This window comes from Chinchilla lanigera, unplaced genomic scaffold, assembly GCF_000276665.1.
Source record: "Chinchilla lanigera isolate Chin_1 unplaced genomic scaffold, ChiLan1.0 scaffold00005, whole genome shotgun sequence".
NCBI lineage: Eukaryota > Metazoa > Chordata > Mammalia > Rodentia > Chinchillidae > Chinchilla > Chinchilla lanigera.
The window spans coordinates 8701778-8719638 of NW_004955406.1; the positions used below are offsets into that span (position 1 = coordinate 8701778).

The 17861-nt window shown below is 50.1% G+C and overlaps 1 protein-coding gene across 3 annotated transcripts in view; it reads left to right on the plus strand.

Annotated features, from left to right (window-relative positions):
* Kif26b (kinesin family member 26B) overlaps nucleotides 1–17861 on the plus strand; it is a 448358-nt gene that overhangs the window by 412004 nt on the left and 18493 nt on the right. For all 3 annotated transcript variants that reach the window (XM_013520421.1, XM_013520424.1, XM_005374788.2), the window contains 2 exons: nucleotides 9326–9488; nucleotides 10363–13729. In XM_013520421.1, the coding sequence (XP_013375875.1) occupies nucleotides 9326–9488; nucleotides 10363–13729 (3530 nt within the window). The remainder of the gene's footprint in view (nucleotides 1–9325; nucleotides 9489–10362; nucleotides 13730–17861) is intronic.

The window sequence follows — 17861 nt, forward strand, 5'->3', positions numbered from 1 at the left end:
TTATGTGAATTTTGAATTACCTTTAAATTTTCTGGTGTCATATCTGCATATTATAACCTTGGAATGAGCGTATGTTTCCAAAGCAGAACTTAGATCTACAATATCTAGAATTCAGTTGCTACTAATTGCTCAGAGTCATCACTGAGGTTATTTTCCCCTGCTGTAGATAAGAAGGATTGAGTGGTTAGAGGAACGGATAATGAAAAGGTTTCCAAGAAACATATGTACAAGTAATTTGTGTTAAGTGAACTCATGGTTCATAACCATGTTAATCATCACAACTTGGTCTTGTTAAATGAGATCAAAGCAGGTTGGATAGGGGGTTTTAACTTGAAACCTTCTGTTATTATAAATTCAAGTTGCATCGTATACCTCTCTTTTGAGACTGTTTACAGTTTACAGCTGGTCTTTTTCAAGAAGTAGGCTGAATTAATGTGAATTTTATCTTATTCAAATAAATGGGACACTGATATCCAGGATCAAATGGATTCACATGGACCAAATTTCACATAAACTTCATCTCCCTGTGTGCAGTGGTAAACTATTGAAGTTACAACTCAGATTTCATTGGCTCCATGCCATACCTGCAGTGTAAAACCTCCAGCGTGTATAAACGCTTTTCATTCACGTATTTTCTGAAGTTTTTAGAGAACTCTCATGAATGTTCATCTTGTGCCTATTTTGTTAGCTTTCTGTTACTATAAGAACATACCTGGCATTACCAACTTATAAAGAGAAAAAGAGTTTCGGCTCACAGTTTTGGAGGTTTCACTACATAATAGAGTAGGTCCCCATTGCTTTGCGGCAGTGCTCACTGCTGGGTTGGCACTCCTTGTGTTGGGTGTATCTGCTGGAGCAAAACTGCTTACCTTATGAGCCAGCAAGTAATAATAGGAAGAGGATTGGGCTAGGGTCCCATGATCCCTTCCAGTACACACTTCCAGTAACCTAAGGATCTCCCAGTAGTGCCTATCTCTCAAAGATTCTACCTGCTTCCAATAATACCACCCTGGGGACCAAACCTTTATTTAGCACATGAACTTTTGAAGATGAATCAAGACCTAAATTACCATGCTCATCATGTGCTCAATCCTTCCGGGAGCAACTGCTGCTTCACCTACTCACTCCTGCTTCTCACAGGGCACTGCCATCCTAGTGCCAGCCCTAGATAAGCAGCATGGAATGAGGGGGAATGAGTCTTTCCCCTGTATGTCAGGCATCCCAAGGTGGTGTGCTCGTACCTCAAGGTTCTACAGTGTTTAACTATAGAGCTTTGTGAGAGGTATGTGGATTAACCCTCATGAACCCTTAGTGTTAAAGGCTGAGGACCTCTACTAGTGAGTGGTTTTAGGATAAGCAGGGTGAAGAATCCTAACAGATGACATGTTGGTCGGATCACAAAGGCCAGTCCTGCAGCTGGGGTAGGAGGTTCTCTGCTGGGTCCTTCCTGAACCCTTCCACAACTCATCTTCCTCCATGCTGAATGGCGGACGGTGGCTCCCCAGTCACCACTAACACACGTGCTGGACCGAGGCTGTACTTGCCAATACACACGTTCCTCATTTAACGACTGACTTTCTGTGACTAGACCGTTAAATGAATTGGTTGCTAAATGAGGAACTGTGTAGACTGTACACATTACAATACTGTATGCAGAACAAAGAAATGGTCAGCGGAAACTGCAACCCAATGACTTTGCTTTTTATTTGCATAATTCTTACATGCAATACTGTAATCTATAACAGAACATAAAACTACAGGGTTGTACCATACAGTACAATCAGCAAAAATTATAGTTCTGTATAAACAAGGTGAACTGTACACAAAAAAGACATCGAGGCTTTATAAACAAGAGGTATAGAACTATACAAACAAAGAAAGATGGATCGCAAGTCTGTGGCAGGTCATAAATCTGAATAGCGCCCCTCAGTCATGAAGTCCAAACAGTCATTAAACAGGCAGGTCATGAAATGAGAGATAGCTGTATTTTATTAAATAAGCCAGGGGCACCTCGTGGAAAACTCAGAACTGTACTTCTCTATCTGGGTGGCCAATGTCATGCCATCAGTCACCTCTCCAGCATCCTAGAGCAGTCCTGCTTATGCCATTTGTAGGGCAAGTAGGATAATATCTGAAACTGACCAGCAAGCACTTTTACTCCAGTGTTTTTGGAAAGGCCATGAGGATAGCCCAACTTCTCATACTTTTCTAGTACCAAAAGCCAGATCATTCACATCCTAAAATATTGGCATCCTGGAGAGGACATTGCTGAGAAAAGGCTGCTTCTGCAGAGTGGATGGCTTCCCCACAGCGAAGGTGTGAACAGTCTTTCCCCAGAGTATGAGTACCCATAAAGCAATCATGAACACGGGAATCATCAAGCCCCTTAGAAATTAATAACTCAGAGTGGTGGAGTGTCCCTCTGGATATGTGTATTTCAGCCTGTGACAACACTGTCACAAATAGAGATATTTTCTTGGGACCTAGAAGATAGACAGAGGCAGGATTGTCCTCTCACTTGGAGCTTGCTACTCTGTCCTTTGGGGAAAAAGATCTTCCTTGTAAAGGATAAAAGCCAAAAAGATGCTGCCCTCTTTGGCCAGGAGTGTTGGCCAGAGGTGCTTCGTGTCTTGGGATCCTGGCCTCTGGCACCTTGCATTAGCCTCACAAGAGTTCGGTGACTTTTCAGAGGAGAGTAGCAAAGGATGTTGACAGACCAGGAAGGGTGTAAAAGGAGCCAGTCATTGCGACAGAGGGTGTAGAGTTCCAGTAAACAGACAAAATGTACTTGCAGGTCATTGTTTGGTCCCACCTCTTGCCCTTCCTCGTCTCCTTTCCGTTCTTTCTTCTCATTCCACAATCTCCTCTAGGTGATCAGGAGGTAATTCGGGGCCCTGGGCTTTGGAGGACAGGCTGGAGTCAGAATTCTGTGAGCTGACATCACTGGTCCTGGGAGCTCGTGCCCAGCCCCTCTTCCTTCTGTGTGGGGTGCTCCAGGACATTCCAGCAGTTGACAGTGATGCCAGGGTAGAACTGGGATAGTCAGAGGAATCCAGGGCAGCTGGAAGGCCCAATCCCCAAGGGTATGACTGGCACCAATGGTTTGTTGGCATTTAAATATTGTTATCTTTTTTTTTTTTTTGGTTTTTCTCTGGTACCGGGAACCGAACTCACGACCTTGCGCTTGCCAGGCAGGCACTTTTTGCCGCTGAGCTAAATCCCCAGCCCCTAAATATTGATATCTTGACTAAATGTGTAACACATCAGAATTCTGCATGTGTGGCTTCTATTCTGGAATATTGATGGTGTCTTGCCTTAGACATTTTTTAAAAAAAAAAACAGCAACAAAACCACTGTCCCTGTTTTCTAAACCAGGGCGTGCCGGGACGCATGGCAGGGAGTGTGTGTGATTCATACACCTCTTCCCATTCTGCTGCCCACGGGAACATCCCTCTACAAATTATACTGTAGCATAATTAGTTTTCTGGATTAATTAAACTCCTTTCTCCCAGCATTTTATTAAGAACTGATGTATGTAAAGAGGCCAGATCACCTTGCTTTCTTCCAAGGCCTCATCACATTTGCACTGCAGGAGGCACGTTTTTAAATATCAGACCCACTCTGGTGAGTGGAATCTGCCATTCTCCCTCTGCAAGACCCAGGCCTCCGTGGAAAGGCCACAGCAGGTGCTACCGTGAGGCATCCCAACCTGTTAGGGACAGAGCTCACCTCTTAGTTCTCCTCCTTTAGGGTGTAGCAGCTGCCCTACTTTCTACCTCAGGAGTTCTTCACACCCTTTCTGGAGATGAGGTATACTTGCTGTTGCTCATGGAGGAATGGCCTTTTTCCTGCACGGATCCATGGATGGACACCCCTTCCCATCCAGGGAAGAAGGAGTGCTCTGGAGATTCAGAGCCTGGAGAAGAAGGCACAGCTGTAATTTGGAGCCAATAAGGCAAAGCCAGTAGGGCACAGCAGTGACTCGGTCTTCAGAGGTTGAGGACCATATAGTGGGGACCCTAGGCCCTGGAGTAGTGGGACACCAGCAATATACCCTAGGCAGCAGGGACCCAGGAATAGAGACACCCAGCTGTGTCCAGAGCTGGAGAGAATCAGTGTGTGATGACTCCATTGCCCAGCAAGGCAGGGGTGGGTGCCTCAGCTGCCCTGACTTCAGGGGTCTCACCCAGTTCCTGACACCTCAGGTATTTGGCCCTGAGGGCAGATGGCCCAGGTCACCCAGTGCTCTCCTTCCTAGGAGGTGTGGCTGCTTGGCTCAGACCAGACACCAGTTCTCTGCAAAGTGGTGTGAGCTCCAGCGCCAGGGGAGCATTATTGCCTAGACTTGGAAGTGTCAAAGCAGGGAGTGCCTGGGAAGCAGAACTCTGCTTCAGATTTGGTACTGGGAGCAGGGTTCGGCTCTGGGAGGCAGAGTTCTGAGTCAACTCAGACCCTGAGGAACAGGGCACAGCAGAGACTGACGGGGTGGGTGGAGCAGCTCTGTGACAGCTTGGCCCTACAGGATAGGCTGGAGCAGCAGTGGGGCTTGGGGATGGCAGGCCACCAAGCGGGAATGGTACAGCAATGACAAAGACTTGGAGGTAGAAGTGTGTGGTGGCCCTCAGGGCAGAACACACTCCATCTGCTACTCCTTGATGTACTCTGGCACTCTGCTTTAGTTATTTTCACCAGAAGGTAGTCGTTTATTTGTGATTTGGGCTGCTTTTCGGGGTAGGACAAGCACGGGAGGCTCCTACTCAGCCATCTTGCCCATGCCATTTATCATTAGCTTTTGTCAGTGACAGCGCGATGACTTTGTACACGTGTGTTTCCCTTGCTGGATGACGGGCTCCTTGAGGACAGTCTAATCTCTCTTACCTGGGTTGGTGCTCAATAAATGCTTTTAGAATGAAGAACTGTGTACACTAATGAACTAATTAAGCAAATGAGCATGAGCAGCCTAACAGCCCCTTGGAAGGACAGATGGCTTCTGCATGTGGTAGGAAGTGACTTGAGCAGTCACCAATAGATGTGGCGTGGTGCTCCAGTAATTTCTAAAGCCAAGCATTTATTTTTTTCCTTGCCTGTTTCAATGGAATTGACTTCTGCTATTCTTCCATGAAACATCTGAGCTATAAGAGGGATAACACAGACAACTATTAAGTAGAAATTATTGAGTAGTAAGGAACTTTCATTTGTAGCTGATTATTCAGTATCTGGAATGAAACCACACTATATCTAGAATACTCTAGAGCAGAGGTCAGCAAATATTTTTGGAAGGGACCAAATAGTTTTGGTTCTACAGGCTTTATTACAATCACCGAATGCTTGTAGCGCAAAGGTATCCACATACAATATGTAAATAATAAGGTGTGGCTGTGTTTAAATAAAACTTTATTTACAAAAGCAAGCAGTGGGACAGATTTGATCTGCATGGCCTTAGTTTGTCAGCCTCTGTTATAGAGTGCTGCATACTCTTCCATGTTCTTTTAAAACTATTATCTTTTTTTTTTTTTAACTTTTTTAAGTTTGTGGTATTTACTGAGTGTTTGTGGTACTTAATGAGTATATTCAAAATTATTATCATTAATTAAAGTGTGTTTGTTATCCTGCTTTTTCCCTACCTTTTTGGTGTGTCTAAAAAAAAGGGATGACTTTTTTTTTTGAGTGATTTTTTTCTTAATCATTTAAAAAAGTTTGTGTGGTCAGGAAGTAGGTATGCCCATAAAATGTGACCACTTGAAAGGGCAACACGGTCCTTTCCTAGATGGCAATTATCTCTGCCGTGTCAGTCCCTTCCTGCTTCTGCCCAACCTGTCCCACAGCCAGGGCCCCTCCCTCAGGACCCCAAGCCTCGTTTCCCTCCAGCCAGCCTGGCTCTGCGGCCAAGGTGACCTGCAGCTCTGTGCTCTCTCTTCTCTTCCTCTAAGTTTAGTCTTGATACAAGGGATTGAACTGAATTTGTGCTGACCGCTGTCCGAGAAATTCTGAACCTTTGCAGTTCCGTCTCTGAAGCACTGAATTCAGCCAGTAACCCACAGTCTTGAGTGACACTGCCCACTCCTTCATCTGCCCTCCCTCGGTTATCTTTGATCCAAGGTAAAGCATTGTCTGTCCACCATATTTTACTCCCCTAAGGATATCTTTTGTCATCTAGAGTGGCCCACATGAAAGTCTGGTTAGCATTTCACTTGCTTTCTTTTGAGAAGACAGTGAAGATGTACACTGCCAAACAATGCACGCGCCATGTAGGTTTTTTAAAAAGCAATAAACATTTGTTCCTATGGTTATAGCATAAGTGGGATCATGTGGAACACGCAGGGCAAGCAGGTTGATATAACATTATATCCTTTTGCTCGATATTGAAATCTTTTCCTGAGGACTCACGCAGGGTCTGGGGAGGGAATAGAGGGGTGTGCCATTGGCCCAGTGTAGCTGATTGTTGAGAATTATCATGAGGAACTTCATATAGAGTCGATCATCACATTTGCAGATTCTGTACTTGCAAACTCATCTTTTTGCTAAAAAAAGTCCTTCTAATCCCCCAAATCAAAGCCCATGGCACTTTCAGTCATTTAAGGACATGCACAGAGTCGTGAAAACTTTGAGTCATAGACATGTGTGTTCCCAGCGGAGGTGGAACAAGGTGACACTCTGCCTTCTTAGCTCTTGTACTATAACTAAATATGCTTTATAATCCCATTTTTTTTCTTTTTTGTTCTTTTTGTTGGCGATTTCATTGTTTAAAATAATCCTTTGGCGCAGTGCTGTGTGCTGTCTAATATACTAAGCAGAAGAAGGCTCTGATGTGCCTTTTGGAGAAACATAGGCTTGAGTTACAGTGCTGTTGGCCAGGAGGTCAGTGTTAATGAATCAAGGATATGGAACGAGCCGGGGTGTGGTGGTGCACACCTGTAATTCCAGCACTCTGGGAGTCTGCGACAGGAGGATCGAAATTCCAGCACTCTGGGAGTCTGGGACAGGAGGATCGAAATTCCAGCACTCTGGGAGTCTGGGACAGGAGGATCGAAAGTTCGAGCCCAGCCTGGGGAGCTCAGTGATTTAGTAAGATCCTTTCCCAAAATAAAAAAATAAAAAGGCTGTGGTTATAGCTAGCTCAGTGTGAAGGCCCTGGGTTCAATCTCCAGTACTGGAAAGCAAAACAAATAATAGTAATGATATTTATAATAATAATAAAGTACATCCAGAAAGAGGAAAAGGAAATACACCAGTCTATGTCAGGCCACTCCAGTATAAGACCCCTGCAGAAAGTATTAAAGTAGCCGGGCATGGTAACGCATGCCTGTAATCCCAGTACTCAGGAGGCTGAGGCAGGAGGAACATTGTGAGTTCAAGACCAGCCTGGGCTACAAAGTGAGCTCAAGGCCAGCCTGAATTGCATAGCAAGACCCTGTCTCAAAAAGACAAAAAAAAAAAAAAAAAAAAAAGAGAGAGAGAGAGAAAGTACTAAAGTAACTATAAATCCATGATGAGACTTTAGAAAAATATTTTTAAATGGCTGGATTTGTAAGCTCATAAGATGATGGACAATTAAAGAGAAAAAAATATAGTGGATGGCATTGTGAGGCTAAAAGACAAAAAAAATGTAAGGTCACGTTATTAAGACTTAAGAAATTATTAAACTCCTCCTGGCTAGTGCTTTATTATAAAGAAATAGTGCATATATTTTGTAGCTTACAAAAAGGAGCTATTAAATAATGTGACTTCCCACAGATACACACATAAAACAAGATTATTTTGTGACAAACTGACAAAGCTGTCATGACCAGATTTTCACCAGAACCTAAACAGTATAATATGTCTAAGATCCCTGGCTCAGTACCGACTAATCCAGGGTTCACAGGAATTGCAGCATCACTACTATGAATAATAAGACTTGACTGCATGTGATCACAGCCTAAGCTGCACGTGTTATCCCTGCTTCCCATACTGAAGACAAGGCCCAAGGCTCACGCAGGCGCAGGGCTCTGCTGAGCGTCTACACGAACAGGCCTTGACCTCCTCACCCAGCTGTGGTGTCCGCAGCATCCCTGCTCCCTCAGGCTTGACAGAATTAAACTTGTGCAGGGAGGCTCCGCTCCCCCTACACAACCCGCACCACTTCCATCACTGATTACTTTGCTGAAAGGGAGCCCTGGTATATTTATAAATTGCCCTGGAACTGAGCCATCAGCGAGCCCAGCATCCCTGAATGGACACCTTAATTGGTCCCAGATGGAAGGAAAAACACGAACGCACCAGTCTCTCTGCCCTGAAGCCAGATGCAGGTCATGTGGGAAATGGGCCATCTCTGCTGATGGAGGCTGTCTCCCAGAGTCCGCTGAGCAGGACAGTCCCTCTCCAAGGGTTGTTTGGGGAAAAGGACCCGAGGACCAACTCCTCTCATCCAGTGTTACAGACATGGCATAGAGATGTGAACATGGGTGGGGGAGGCCCACAGGCCGCCTCCGCCTTCGGGATCAGAGTGCACTCCCAGAAGACAGTACCTTGCGGCAGCTGAGGGGCTGACCAGGGCTGGCGCAGTGAGCAGGGGCCTTTCCAAAGCAAGGGAGGAGAATTGGTGGGATAGTGTGGAATGGACAAGTGTTCCTCCAGGTAGTTCCTGAAATACCATTTGTAAAACCCTGGGCCTGATTATCACCACTTGCGATGCTGGGCCCACAAGCAGCAGCTGCAAAGTTGCCCGCAGAAGCCTTTCTAGAAAGTTCTTCTTTCTGTTCCTGAGTATTTGGGCCTATGTCTGTTTCTTTACTTATCAGGAATATGAGTGTCTTTTCTTTAGTGCTACTAAGTGCAAATATGACAATAAAGCAGTTGCACCTCCTTGCATAAAAATTTTGCTTGTATTGTGCAAGCATAGATCTTTGACACAGTTTGCAGTTGGGAGACTGCTTCTCTTTGCAGGGACTGCCTGTGTGCACAGACTTGCAGCGAAGGGCTGTGTGTGTGGATAGTATGCCGGATCACTGGCCACAAAGCCATTTTCTCTTGATCCCTTCTTCTCATTTTTATTCCCCTGCCTCATGATATGTGACGTCAGATGCACACACACAGGAACACCCCATCACACCCGGACGCAAGTGCCAAGGGACGTGTTTACATGAATTTCATCCTTGGAGCACTTGCTCAGCTGCCTACTCCGAATAGCCGCATGCTGGAAAATGATGCTAATTAGTATGCCATTTTTTAAAAAAGGGAAAAACCCACCACCCACAACAAAATAGCCACGCACAGACCCGAAGTCCCGCCCTGACAGCCACCGTGAAGCATGGCCCTCTAATGCAGCCTTAATTCACTTTGGCAGAGAGAGCAAGCTCACCATGCTGCTGCGCGAGTCCCTGGGGAACGTGAACTGTCGCACCACCATGATCGCTCACATCTCTGCCGCGGCTGGGAACTACGCGGAAACCCTGTCCACCCTCCAGATCGCATCGAGGGTCCTACGGATGAAGAAGAAGAAGACGAAGGTAAGGGGCTGGCAGGGGTGCCAGGGGAGCCCTGCCCTGAGACTAAGTCAGTAAGGGCCAAGTTGATCTCGCTGCTCCCTGAGCACGGGGCATGTGCAAGTGTGGCTGCCCCTGCATCCACCTCGGGGTAGGGAAATGTCCCGGCTGACTAAGTCCCTTCCTTGCGGCTGCTGCTGTTGCTGATCAACTGGCCTCAGCCCCGGCAGGGAGCACCTGATGCACTTTACACAGTGCGAATGGATTGCCACTTTGAGATGAAAAATGTTGGTGGGCTGGGAGACCTTTCCCCCAGCCCGCCTGGGTTGAAGGTAGCTGAAGAGAGCCTCCTTCAATGGGCTGACCACAGAGGGGTTTTTAACTCCAAGCTCACACAGCGCTGCTTTCCCTTGCATGTCGTGGGGTCACTTTTGGCTTGGTAGGTTTATGGTGTGAATTCAGTGGCTTCCAAGGGTCTCTGAGGGACACTGAGTCTGCTGATATCAGTCCGCTTGTCCCCTCTGGCAGAAGCCAGGCCTCAGTAGCATGGTAAGAGTGTCTGACAAAACCACAGTGGCTGTAGCTGCTTGAATCCAGGTCTAAATGATGATGTGTGGGGCTTTTTTGTTCTTTTTCCTTCTCTTTTATTTATTTATTTACTTTTTCCTGTTTTGGCACGGGACAGGGCTTTGCAGGCAAGGTTCTATGTCATAGGACCTTAGGAGGTCAGGTAGGGCCTGCCCCGGTCACCCCCTTTCCTGAACAGCTTCTGAGTCCCCACTAAGCAATGGGCCGTGTGCAGGGTGGCCAAACAGGATGAGGTTCAATGACCCCGCCCTTGCTGTGCTGGAGGGCTGCCTTGGGAGCGCCACCACGGTAACTGCCCTCTCGCTCACAGTACACGTCCAGCTCCTCTGGCGGAGAAAGCTCCTGTGAAGAAGGCAGAATGCGCAGGCCCACCCAGCTGAGACCCTTCCACACCAGGGCCACGGTGGAGCCCGACTTCCCCATCGCTCACCTGTCCAGCGACCCCGACTACTCCTCCAGCAGCGAGCAGTCCTGCGACACAGTCATCTACATCGGGCCCAACGGCACAGCCCTCTCCGACAAGGAGCTCACCGACAACGAGGGCCCCCCAGACTTTGTCCCCATTGTGCCGGCCCTGCAGAAGACTAGGGGTGACAGCCGGCCTGTGGAGGCAGGAGAGGCTGCGGCCAGCAAGTCCGAAAGGGACTGCTTGAAGTGCAACACGTTTGCCGAGCTGCAGGAGAGACTGGACTGCATCGACGGCAGCGAAGAGCCCAGTAAGTTCCCTTTTGAAGAGCTGCCTGTCCAGTTCGGGGCAGAACAGGCGAGCAGAGGCCCGCGGTTAAGCCAGGCAGCCGGGGCTCATCCGCTCTCCGAGTCGGATAAGGAAGACAATGGGTCAGATGGCCAGCTGACTGACCCGGACGGCTCGGACCCCCCGGCCTCCAAGGCACAGCGGGACCGCTCCCCAGGGCCTGCCACGGCCCGCAGCAGCAGCCCTGCCCCGGCCTCACCCCGGAGCATCCCTGGCAGCAGCAGCCAGCACAGTGCGTCCCAGCTCGTGCAGAGCCCCAGCCTCCAGAGCAGCCGCGAGAGCCTCAACTCCTGTGGCTTTGTGGAAGGCAAGCCCAGGCCCATGGGCTCCCCGCGGCTGGGCATCGCCAGCCTGTCCAAGACCTCTGAGTACAAGCCCCCCAGCTCGCCTTCGCAGAGGTGCAAAGTCTACACCCAGAAGGGGGTCCTGCCGTCCTCCGCCCAGCTGCCAGCCCTGAGCAAGGACTCCGGCATGGTCTCCAGTGAGTCCTTGCTGCAGCCTGAGGTCCGTACCCCACCAGTGGGAATGAGCCCCCAGGTTTTAAAGAAATCCATGTCTGTAGGGAGTGAGGGCTTTGCGGAGAACCCCGCCGAGGACGGGCGCCAGGCATCTCCTCCAGACTCCAAGAAGGAGATCCTGAGCACCACGATGGTGACCGTGCAGCAGCCCCTGGAGCTGAACGGCGAGGACGAGCTGGTGTTCACACTGGTGGAGGAGCTGACCATCAGCGGAGTCCTGGACAGCGGCCGCCCCACCAGCATCATCAGCTTCAACAGCGACTGCTCTGTGCAGGCCTTGGCCTCAGGCTCCCGGCCCGTCAGCATCATCAGCAGCATCAGCGAGGACCTCGAGTGCTACTCCAACATGGCGCCTGTCTCGGAGGTGAGCATCACGCAGTTCCTGCCTCTCCCGAAGCTAAGCCTGGAGGAGAAGGCCCGGGAGTCTGGCAGCAGACGCTCCTCCATCAGCTCCTGGCTGAGCGAGATGAGCGCGGGCAGTGACGGTGAGCAGTCGTGCCACAGTTTCATAGCCCAGACATGCTTCGGGCACGGGGAGGCCATGGCAGACCCCCCAGCCTCGGAGTTCGTCAGCAGCATCCAGAACACCACTGTCGTGTGCAGAGAGAAGCCCAAGGCGGGCCCCGACAACCTGCTCATCCTGTCTGATGTGGCCGACGATCCCTTCAACAAGGCCACTCCTATCAAAGGCTGCAAAATATCGACCCTGGGCAAGGCCATGGTCACGATCTCCAACACGGCCAATCTGAGCGGTTGCGAGGGGTACATCCCCATGAAGACCAACATCACGGTGTACCCCTGCATTGCCATGAGCCCCCGCAATGTGCAAGAGCCTGAGGCACCCACCGCCACCCCCAAAACGGCCCCCAAAGCCACACAGTCCCAGGAAAGTAAGGAAGCTGGTACGAAGAAGGAGATGAAATTTGAGGACCCCTGGCTAAAGCGTGAAGAAGAAGTGAAAAATGAAAATGTGTATCCCAGTGAAGAAGGAGCTCGATATGACACCGCCACGGGCGCCACAAAGCCTGAGGCCACAGCAGAGCAGGAAGCAGAGAGGAACCCCAGCCCGGGCGACAGGCTCAGCAGCAGCAGCGGGGAGGTGTCTGCCTCCCCTGTGACCGACAACTTCCGGAGGGTTGCAGATGGCTGTGAGATGGCACTGCCTGGCTTGGGCGCTCAGAGCCCCGTGCATTCCAACAAAAGCCTGAAGTCCAGCAGTCTCCCGAGGGCGTTCCAGAAGGCCGGGAGGCACGAGGAGCCCGACAGCCTCTTCTGCCACTGTGCGGCCGACTCCAATGGCTTTGGAGCCCAGCCCTCCAAGGCAGCCCTGGAGAGGAAGGTGGCTTCACCCAAGCACTGTGTCCTTGCCCGGCCTAAAGGGACTCCACCTCTGCCCCCTGTCCGCAAGTCCAGCCTGGACCAGAAGAACCGGGCCAGCCCGCAGCACAGTGCCGGCACCAGCAGCCCCTTGAACCAGCCAACCACTTTCTTGGCCAGCTTCCCCGATGAGCCAGGCAGCAAGACGAAGGATGTTAGCAGCAGCAGCAAGCTCTTCAGTGCCAAGCTGGAGCAGCTGGCCAGCAGGACCAACTCCCTCGGCAGGGCAACAGTCAGCCACTACGAGTGCCTGTCGCTGGAGAGGGCTGAGAGCCTGTCCTCCATGAGTGCGCGGATGCATGCAGGCAAGGACAGCACCATGCCCCGCACGGGACGGAGTCTGGGCCGCAGCGCAGGGGCCTCGCCACCCAGCTGTGGTACCTCCCAGTCCGCAGGGGCCTCGCCCAAGGCCAGCCAGTCCAAGATCTCAGCAGTGAGCAAGCTGCTCCTGGCCAGCCCCAAGGCACGCAGCCTGTCCACCTCCACCACCAAGACCCTCAGCTTCTCCACCAAGTCTCTGCCGCAGTCGGTGGGCCAGAGCTCCAACCTGCCGCCCAGTGGGAAGCACATGTCCTGGTCCACCCAGTCGCTCAGCAGGAACCGCAGCTCGGGCCTGGTGTCCAAGCTGCCACTGCGTGCAGTGAACGGGCGCATCTCAGAGCTGCTGCAGGGCACTGCGAATGCGCAGGGTTCACAGGCTGAGGAGCGCGGGGAGGACCGGCCAGCAGCCACCACGCACCTGCTGCCCTCACCCTACAGCAAGATCACCCCGCCGAGGAGGCCACACCGCTGCAGCAGCGGCCACGGCAGCGACAACAGCAGCGTGCTGAGCGGGGAGCTGCCGCCAGCCATGGGCAAGACCGCCCTGTTCTACCACAGCGGTGGCAGCAGCGGTTACGAGAGCATGATGCGGGACAGCGAGGCCACGGGCAGCGCGTCCTCGGCACAGGACTCCATGAGCGAGAACAGCAGCTCAGTGGGCGGAAGGTGCCGGAGCCTCAAAACCCCGAAGAAAAGGTCCAATTCAGGTAGGTGTGGGGGCTGCCGGGAGGAGATATGTACCCTGGGCGGGTGTGAGGGAACATCCAGCCCCAGGAGGAGTCAGGTCTGGTCTGCCTCCTCAGTAGCCTGCCACACTGCAGGCTGTAGCTGGGGACACAGTGCCAGGTCAAAAGGTTGGGGACTGGCATAGCCAGGAGCTTGCTCCACATCAGAGGGGGCTTTGTCATCTCCAGAAAGGTCCTGTTGAGACACATGTGCTCCTGAGTTTGTGTAGACGCTCCTCACTTGTTCAGCGGAGTTTGAGGCGCACATGGCAGGAAGATGATGGACAAGGAGAAGAGGCCTGAGGTGCCCGTGGGGTAGGCGAGGGCATAGTGTGGAAGCAGAGGCGGGGGCCGGAGACAGGAAAAAGGCTCCAAAACAGTGCAAGCCTCTTAAGGATTTTGTCCAGCATCATTTCTGTTCAACAACTTCTAAACAAATTGTCCTTCGCTTCTTGGCCTTTTGGCTAAGATCAAATGTAAACAGTTGTCCCTGCTCCTTCTTCAGCCCAAGCATTCTTTTTTTTGTTGTTTTTTTATGAATCAAAATCTTAGCCAAGCCCCATGTGCACTTCTCTGCCTTGGTTGAAGGCAGGGTGACGGGGTCCTGTCCTCCTGGCCTGTCCTCCTCCACGCTTCTGCGGTGCTCAGGGCTCTCTAAGAACACTCAGAGCTCCAGCCCTGAGAATATCAGGGCCACCAGCATACTTGAGATTAAAAGATACAGTGGTGCTCAGCAGTGGGGCCTCCCCGCCCTACCATCCCAGCAACCTCTGCAGTCCCTGCCCACCGGGGGTTTCCTGTCAATTGTGGAGCTGCTTTTGCATTTCCCACCATTCCTGAACACGAGCTCTGGAGTGTTCCAGCCCTGATACAAGGGCAACGGTCAATGCACATCATTAACCATTCATCCTCCTCAAATCAAGGAAACCAACCTTCAGGGACACTACAGCTGTGCATTTTACATCCCGGATGTCACGCTGTAGACAGCCCCATCTACCCACCCCATCACAGGTCCCAAACGTGGCTGTGAGGAGGTCACACTCGGCATGTTCCGGACCCATCATGGCTGTCAGCCCCTGATGTCTTTCTCTTGGCAGTGCGTTTCAGTCTCCGACACACCGGGCTGTGCCCGGCTCACCCCTAGTCTCAGCAGCAGGCCATGGAGCAGAAGCTCACATGGGACAAGAGTGACAGGCTTCTCAGTATCACACAACCGCTGCCGTGTCCTGTGGTCAGGGCCAAGGCTCTGGAATGTGATATTAGTTGTTACAAGTTAGTACAGCGTTTATTCAGCCAGAGTCTTTGTGAGAAAAGAAATATCTGCTGGCTTTCCCAGGATTTGTCTAGTGACCTTGTCATAGCAGCCTACCAGTGGAGATGACATTTGGTGCATGGGCGTGTGTGTCAGTGTTACAGAGCTGTTGCAGCCTCTAATTTAGCACCTTGAATCTACCAATCTGTTTTGTTCTTTACTATCTTTTGCTCTCTTTTTGAGACTTTTCATGTATTGGCTTGGCTGTTACAATGAATAAAGAGGAAGAAATAATATGTGAAATAATTCTCGGAGAGCAGGCAGCAGGCTCCGCCCATGTCCTTGCTCGAGGCTGAATCCTTTCATGGCTGTAGTCTCTAGTGTCTCTTTGGAGGCTGGGCTGTCAGAGGAGGATGGTGTGAAATAAAAATGCCAGGGCAGGTGCTAGAGAGGGACTTAGGAGGGAGCACGGAGAGCTGTAGACCTCTGCGATCAGCTGCCACAGATCCAAGGCCCTGTGATGGATATCACGGTGGAGAAGTGCTTGTTTCAGGTTAGGCGACCTTGTCTCACTTATTTATGATTATTATTAAGAGAAATGCTGGCTGTCAGACATGATCAGCATAAATCAAAAACAACTTCTTTAAGAGAAGCCATAAAACTCTTCATAGGAAATTCCAAACTAGTTGACTAAAGTTCACAATGACTGGAAATGCTTGGATCTACGGGGGAGACAGCCAGTTATCTTTCATCTGAGATGGCTTTTTAATTTGGAAATTGTTAAATCTTTGCTTATTCCTTCAGCAAAAAGGAACTAGAATTATACTGCTGGGAAAATAACCATGTGTTCTCTGATACCTTTGTGATCATGTAACAGTAGAAGCCATCAAACATTACTGTGCTTAATTTTTCCAGCCCCCTACTTGGACTTCCATATTGGTAGAGGGTGTGCAGAATTGGCATTATTCCATTGGCTATGCCATTGTGCAGTGAGAAGACCAAGCCAGGAATCACGTGCCTAGGGATCACATGCTGTGTGACCTTCAGGAAATAACTAGCCTCTCTGGGCTTCAATTTTCTCATGTACAAGTAAAATGAAGAGTCTGGTGGTTAATGGTCACTGTCTCTCTGCTGCCCACATTTATGAGACTTTACAAGTAACACAAAAAAATATGAATGGTGATGTGACATTCTTCCTATAAGGCAACCCATTGTTAGTAGGCTTTATTTTCTGTTGTCATCTTAGTCAGTTTTCTGTTGCTATAACAAACTACCTGAGATAACCAATTTAAAAGAAAAAAGGTTTGTTTGGGCACACAGCTGAAGAGGTTCCAGCCCATGGCTGGCTGGGGGTGCCGCTACTTTGGGCCTGTGGGGAGGCAGTCCATCATGGCAGGGAGCCCTGCTCACCTCGTGGCTGCCAGGTGACAAAAGGAAAGAAAGAGGATGACTCCCACTGTCCCTTTCAAGAACAGCCCAGTGACCCAAGGTCTCCCTCTAGGCCCCACCTCTGAAAGGCTTCTCCCAGGGCACCAATCTGGGGACCAGGCCTGTCACACATTGCTCAGGCTTCTCATGCGCTCTTAGTGCTGGTAGTATAGAGGGTTCAGGTGCTTCAGGGAGGGGGAACAGCATAAAAGACAGGGCAATGGTAGGATGTTCATAATTTAACTGGAGAGAAAGGGTACAACAGAGAACAACAAACTAAAGCAGGCTGCTCTGTGCTGAGCGGGCAGGGAAGACTGCATAGAGAACTTCCAGACAAAGGCAGGAACTCACAAGTTGGAGCAACTGAAAACTTCAGGATTGGGGCAGGTCTTGAAGGATGCTCACATCTACACATGCAGAAGGGATGGAGGGCACGGGAGCCTGTGGTGGTGATGGAGCCCAGGCTTGGGGCAGCAAGGCCAGATGTACAGCCTATGAAGAGCTTTATGGCTTCTCTTAAAGAAGTTGTTTTTGACTGGTCATTCAAAAAGTGGGGTTCTCCATATGAGCATAAAGAGAACCCACAAAGTATAACCTAGGTGAAGCTGTTCCTTACCATCTGGGAACTACTGTAGGAGTATACATTTTCCCACATTGTCCTGTGCAGTTATTAGAAGAATATGTGGCACAGAGTTGTAGCTGCCAATGGGGAGTCATTGTAAGTTCTTGATCAAGGGTAATGGGTTAGACATTGCAGGTTACTTTGATCAATGGATTTTCATTGATCCTTCTGTGCTGCCTAGCCAGCCCCTTTGTGTTCAGTGATTTGAAATTATCTAAAGCCTAGAGCTATGAATTAGAATGATGACAACTATCCCAGGCAGAGAGCATGCATCTGTCCTGGCTGGAATGCATGTAAATTGCTCAGAGGATGTAAATTGTGACGTGTAGTGCATGCCACGGTCTCAGCCAAACCCCAGTTCTGACATTGCCATGTGCCTATGAGTCCCACATTACTTACTACATGAATTCTCCCCAGACCCTCTTTTTCTAAAAGCTGGCTCATATTTCTTGTCCATGTATTTTCATATCTTGTCCTGCTGGTTGGTGATACTTGCTTGAAATGTTAAGTCTAGTCTCCTGTCATTCTAAGCACTAAAGACCCCACCTTCCCTCCTCTCGGTGTTGCGTAAACCTTTCTGACCAACGGTCCATCTTGCGCTCGTGATTTCTGCCTGTAGTTAACGGAGCTCCTGGGACGAAGTTCAGGACACGGTGCTGAGCGTGTGACTAATCACCCTCACCAGGGCCAGGAGCACAGCGGTTGGCTCTGCTGTTCATTTGGTTCTCAGGTGCATGCTCAGCTTGGGTTTTCATGAATACCAGAAACACACTGGCCATGAGCTTTCATGGAAACGGGAGGAAGGCGCACTG